The 6,000-nt window shown below is 37.4% G+C and overlaps 1 protein-coding gene across 4 annotated transcripts in view; it reads left to right on the top strand.

Annotated features, from left to right (window-relative positions):
• Window positions 1–4,835, top strand: part of IPO7 (importin 7) — a 47,608-nt gene extending 42,773 nt beyond the window's left edge. For 3 of the 4 annotated variants that reach the window (XM_073347537.2, XM_073347534.2, XM_073347536.2), the window contains one exon: window positions 2,614–4,835. In XM_073347537.2, the coding sequence (XP_073203638.1) occupies window positions 2,614–2,711 (98 nt within the window). In that variant the 3' untranslated portion in view covers window positions 2,712–4,835. Of the gene's footprint in view, window positions 1–2,002; window positions 2,564–2,613 lie in introns of those variants that run through there. The other variant, XM_073347535.2, reaches the window with a different exon arrangement.
• The last annotated feature ends 1,165 nt before the right edge of the window (window positions 4,836–6,000 follow it).

Genomic DNA, 6,000 nt, shown 5'->3' on the forward strand with positions numbered 1-6,000 from the left:
GTCCTCTTCATCTCTTGGGACTCAGCAAGTTGGAATTTCATCTCCATGATCAAGGACTTTTTAGGGGGAAGTCCAAAACTCCAGGCCTCCCGTCCACTTAAGGGAAAGGATGTCCCATTGGAGGTTCATTCCAAAGTGGATAATCAAGTCACCTGGCAAGGAATCTAGAATCCTCCTGACTGTCCTTGACTTATTTCCTAGCTGCAATCATGTTGGTAAGAAGAATCTCCAAAATCTCTGCTCTTGAAGAACATGTAACTGACTGTACCATCCTTGAGGACTGTGTATTTTGTACTCCACAGTCTTGTAACCAAGGTTTACCTTTTCCACCCTGCTCCCCACATCTCCAGTGCCTCACAAGCAAGCAGTCTTCCTTTAGCTAATACAAAACCTCAACACATGATACAAACAGTCTGGCATATTGTAAATGTGAGCAGTGGTGCAAATAACTTAGTAGAGCTGACCGTCTGGAAAGCATTATTTGTTTCCTTTCTTTCTAAATGCCTGGGCCTGAAAGCATCGAGACCATCTTTAGTTAGGGTGGATCATGTGGTATAGTACACGGAATATGGTCTCTGGCAGCCTGGGCAGAAAGGGCATCAACCACCGGAGGATTTCTCTAAAGTGGCCACTTTATTCATTCATTAACAGGTTTATAAAATACTACAGTATTAACCATCATTTTTCAATACAAGCATAATAGATTAAAGTTCTTAAGATTAGAAAAGAGAATATTTTCCTTCTGTTTCTTACTACTTCCTCTCGCATATGTCTGATTGGGGATAGGTCAAGATCCAGATTGGAAAATTTGTTCTTTTCTTGGACTGACCTCGTCCATTCTGCCTTATCTTCAGAAGTTCTTCAGATATATCTTCTGAGTTCATGTATATAATAGGATTGAATAGTAACATAACGAATCAGACCAGTGGTATGGCTAGTCGAGAATCCTGCCTATCTGCAGCCAGTAACAGTTGCTTGAGTGGAAAGGTGCAAGAAACACAGTAAGCAACTATAGAATGACCCAAAGGGAAAGGTGTTTGTTTGTTTTTCCTAATCATTATCAGAAGTTAGTTTATGCTCTGAAACATGTTTTCAAATGCTTGGGTTTTTTAATATCTACTATTGGAACTCTGGATGTCTTTATGCATATAAATGTCCAGATCTGCTTTGATCCCTGCTAAACTCTTGGCCTTAATGATACCTTGGGGGAGTGGGCTCCACATGCTAACTGTGCATGTTATGAAAAGGATCAGTTTTAAATTTTCAGCTGTTGGTTCTTAGCGCAAATTAAAGCAACTTTGAGGCTCATGTAATTTACATCAGCTGGTAATGTGTTTACGTGCTTATGTTAGCCAGGGATTGCCCATAGCACAGAATCCTCCAGCTGGGCCCTCTGCGACTGAGCACACTTCTGACTTGCCCTATCTTGGAGACGGTTAGAATGTAGTCCACTATTGCTGACTCTATGCCATGCAGGAATTTCCCTAACTGAACAGCTTTTCAGTCCCTTTACAGCACTGGAGCAGTGCACAAGGCTCATGGCATGTGCAAGGTTTTGGTTCTCAGTGTTTCCTTACTGCTCTGGAAGAAGTATTTGTCTGGTCTGAGTGCAGAAGAGGCACAAACAAGTCTGAACTGCCCCTGGTATTTGCAGGAAGAGAGGCACCATTCAAATGCATCTGATCGGGAGAGAGTGTCTCAGAGAGGAAGTAATCAGGCAACTGTATGTTGTGCCTTTGATCTATACTAGTCTTGATTTGTGTGTCCATTGTAACTTATGAAGAGACACACCAAACCTACATAATTTTTTAAAAACGCATGGAAACTATATGACCAGTCAATGTGGTCAGAGTTCAAATGTAACCGTTGATCCCTTCAAGATGAGGTTAGAGACGTGGACTCTGTTTGATAGAAAGAAAGGTAGCTGAGATTGAGAATTAGAACTGGATGAGTGGAATGTAGAGGGGATGTTGAATAATTTAGTGCTTTTTGTTTTTTATAGTTTGCACCAACCTATGCAGTGTAGCAGCCTTAACTGGAAGGAGACGGTTTATTTTGTGTGTGTGCCCATGTGCATAGAGAACAACTTTCCTCTCCTCGTTGTTCCATTTATATTTCCCCTCCTACTGTTGAATCTGGGCAGGAACATTGAATTTTTCATTGACGTTCAAATGGTGCTTATTTAGTACAAGTACGTGTTTTTTTTTTTTTAGTGACTTGATTGACTGGTTCGTAGAATATCTCTTGTTAAACAGAAAGCATTGGAAGTTCAGTAGCAATCCAGTGGCCAGACTTTCAGCTATGTTTGACTCCTATTCAAGAACATGTCACACAGGAAGCATTTCACTTAAAAACTGTAATTTTTGAATTTATTATTAATATTCTCCGTAGATTTTTAAATCATAGTAAAATCTATTGCCAAGATTTTCAAAAGTGACTAGCAATTTTTGGGTGCCCAATATAGACACCTTAAAGGAATCTGATTTTTAGACTGTTGCTCAGCAGGTGCATTTTTGGGTGTCTCAAGCCCCCAAAATCTGAGGCATTCACAAACCGATTGTGATACTTACATTTTTTGATATCTTACATTCTACTAAAATATTTTTCTTTCAGAATCCAAAATGATTGAAAAGCATGGAGGATACAAATTCAATGCTCCAGTTGTGCCAAGTTCGTTCAATTTTGGAGGTCCAGCCTCAGGAATGAATTGAATTATCATTTTTCCTGCTACTGTGTGATTGTAGTGAAGAGCTTGTGTTCCTCCCAATAGTGGTTCCAGAACTGGTTCATGTTATCTACAACTCACTCTAAACGAATTGATAAATAGATTGGACAAAAAAAACCCAGGAAGTGGGACCTGATCATGCAACCTAATACTGGAAAGCAAACCAGAGGTTTTTTGAAGATAGGAAGAACCTGACTTGAAAGCTTCAAATGACACACTGTGGAAATCTGAAATCAAGAGGGGATGTCATGAAGGCAGCTTTTCTTTTTCTGAGGAAAAAATAGGCATGGGCTGCAGGACTATTTAAAATGTCTCATTTACAGGACAAGCTAGAAGGCTGATTTAATTTTGACACTTGTGGCAGTATGAGTATTGGCCCAATTTCCTTCCCTGTCCCTCCTCTCTATTGGGTGTTTATTCTTTTCATGTAAATAAGATAAGGTAATCGGATAGCCTTACTTAATCTTCATCATTTCCATTCATCAAGATTGTTCATATGTAGAATATTGGACACTTATTGTAGCACTACATAACTGGTAAATCTGTAAATGAATTAGCACTTTCATATTGAAACAAGCCTGCTAGCCTATGTACAAAATAGCAAAATGTTTGCTGTTTATTAAAAAAAAAAAAAGAAAAAAAAAAAGGATGTAATGGGGAAAATTAATTTCAAGTTTTAATTTAAAATTAACTAGCAGTTTTGTACCTGGTGACTTTGTGGTGCAGTCACCTCTGGTTGTGACTTGAATTCGGTTATGTAAAAAGGGGTTAGTGATATTTCATTGCTGCTAAAAAACAAACAAGAAAAAGGCAACACCCTCTGTGTCCTTTGTTTTTCTTAAAGCTCTCAATGTACAAGTGGAAATTTGGAGACAAAATCTTAATGTAAGCACTGAGAAACATTATCTTCTCTGAAGCATGTAAATTGGACATGAAATTCTGCTCTTAAAGAGTTTATTGAAGTGTGTGGATGAAACATCTATATATGCAATCTATTAAAAATTAATTCGGCTAACTTGGGCTTGATCTATGATTGCAGTTTATTCCTAATTTTGCAAAATAATTCATCCTGTTTTTTTCCCAGCAACTGGTAGTGGCTTTAACCACTACATTTCCTTCCCTGTTTTTGCACTCCCAGCATTAATATGTGCTCTGTTTGCCTGGTCCAGATGGGATGTTTGAGGTTTCACCAAGCTTTCACTTTTGAAGCCATACTTTCCCCCTTCATCTCCAGCTGTTATAGTACCTCGTATTTTAGCTAGAAAGGCAAAATAAAGTTCCCTCTGGGACCACTGTCAAAACCACTCTATCTAGAAGCCAGCAGTAAGGTGCTGTGAATGGGCTGGTTTATTGCCCCCTTTTTCTTCTCTGAAAATCTAAATTAATAGTTTGATCCTGTGTTGAGATCATTGGTGTCAAATCTTTTAAAGCAAACATTCTTTCTTTTGGCTGTTTTTATGTGTCACCTGCTGTTACAACTGATATTAAACAAGCTACCTTAATTTAAATGTAAGCCTCCAAATCTTAAATGCAGGTTAAAATGAACTGAGTTTATATCTGTAAAAAATGAAACTGAAATGCACATATATATAGATATATATATATATTATGATATTCAAAATGCAGTCTTCAGAAAATTGGTTTGTGTGGTGTGTTTATTTTTTGAGTCAACAGAGTAACAGGTATCCAGAAGTTGGGTTTTCCTTGAGTTTGACCAGTAATAGTTACTACTTTTTGGCTTGTCACACAACTACTAGGACTGTTCTGAGCAGGGCTAATGGACGTTTCACTTATGCCTCTGTTTTGGATTGCCTTTCTCTCACAAATCTTTCCATGTGCACAAAAACCAGTTCTAATGTGAAAGACTAGTCCAAGGCTGTGATGGAATGTTTCCCTATCTGAACACTTTAAGGGGATATGTGTAAGCAGTTTGTGGAATGAAGGAGTAGGAAAGAATGGATATTGCATCTGGTATAGAAGAGCCTACGGTTAGCCTTGAGCCTGGGTATCCTATATAGAGATGTAGTATGATAGCCCCATTATCACTTGCTGATTCCTAAAAAGGTTGACTGGCAAAGTACATATTTAAAATAAAACTTCTGAAAATGTGTATTCATTGCAGGCCTCAAAATGTGTTCTTCTGTTGAGGTGGTAATCTCAAAACTTGATTTTGCTTTTGTGGCAAGGTGGTGCAAGATATTATTACAGCATTTACTTTCCTGTCCATTCCTGAACTTTGAAAGCTTCCCTAATTTAACATGTTAAAAATAAAATACTGTATTTCTAAACTTCCACTTGTGGGGCAATAATTTATCTACTTATGCTTCCCAAGTATTAAAAAAAAAAAAAAAAAAGCTTAGTTTTTGGGTCGGTGAGCATGACAATTTGGGTTGCAGGGAGGGAAATTTTGTGTGTGAGGGTGAAAAAATTGAGGGAAAGCTAATGAGAAGCTAGTTTCATGGTTATTTAGAGTTTGAATAGTTATATTTCTTGAGTCAATGGAAAATTTCTGTATCAGTGTGAAATAATGCAGTCTTATTTCCGATGATTTCATATGTATCTCAAAATTGGTAGGAACTGCATCACTTTTCAGGGTGGAACTGGGATTTGCTTTTTCTCTTCTCCAACAGGTACGTTAGTATACAGTCCAAAGGAACAATTTTGCATTGGCAAGGTGATATGCTAGATTACCTATCAAGTTATGTTCGTCTTTTACTTTTAGTGATATTCTCATTGTACAATTCAGAACTGACTCCTTTTCTTGTGGGAACTTTCACTTATTCTGTTAGATTCTTTAAGTGTGTTGAGGAACTTAAAACCTGAGTGGTTTTTCTAATGTTGAAATTTTCCATTTGGATTAATATATCTAAACTAGATCTTCACCACTTATCTCGCTGCATAATTCCAAACACATAGCTGTAGACTTAGAATATCTTGGACTCTTGTTCTAGTTACATCACTCCTTATTAAAGTTTGCCTTATCCTGCTAACTATACTTTTTTCAAGCAGACATTCACAGATACAGTGCCTCACATTCCCCTTAAAAACTACACTTTTAAAGTTTAAAGCAAAAGTCAAGATATCTTTAAAGATTTGTGAAACCTTGTGAAGATTTGACATGCTCTGGCCCTCAATAGCTTATCGTAGGGAAATTTCAAATGTCTGGTTTAGAAACCATTTTCTTACAATTCTTTCTGTCCTGGTCAGAAGTCATATTTCATGGATATTTGTCCAATCCAGGTGAATGAAAGCAAAGTTGTTTTTAAATAGAAATT

The sequence above is a fragment of the Lepidochelys kempii genome, chromosome 6, assembly GCF_965140285.1.
Source record: "Lepidochelys kempii isolate rLepKem1 chromosome 6, rLepKem1.hap1, whole genome shotgun sequence".
Lineage (NCBI taxonomy): Eukaryota > Metazoa > Chordata > Testudines > Cheloniidae > Lepidochelys > Lepidochelys kempii.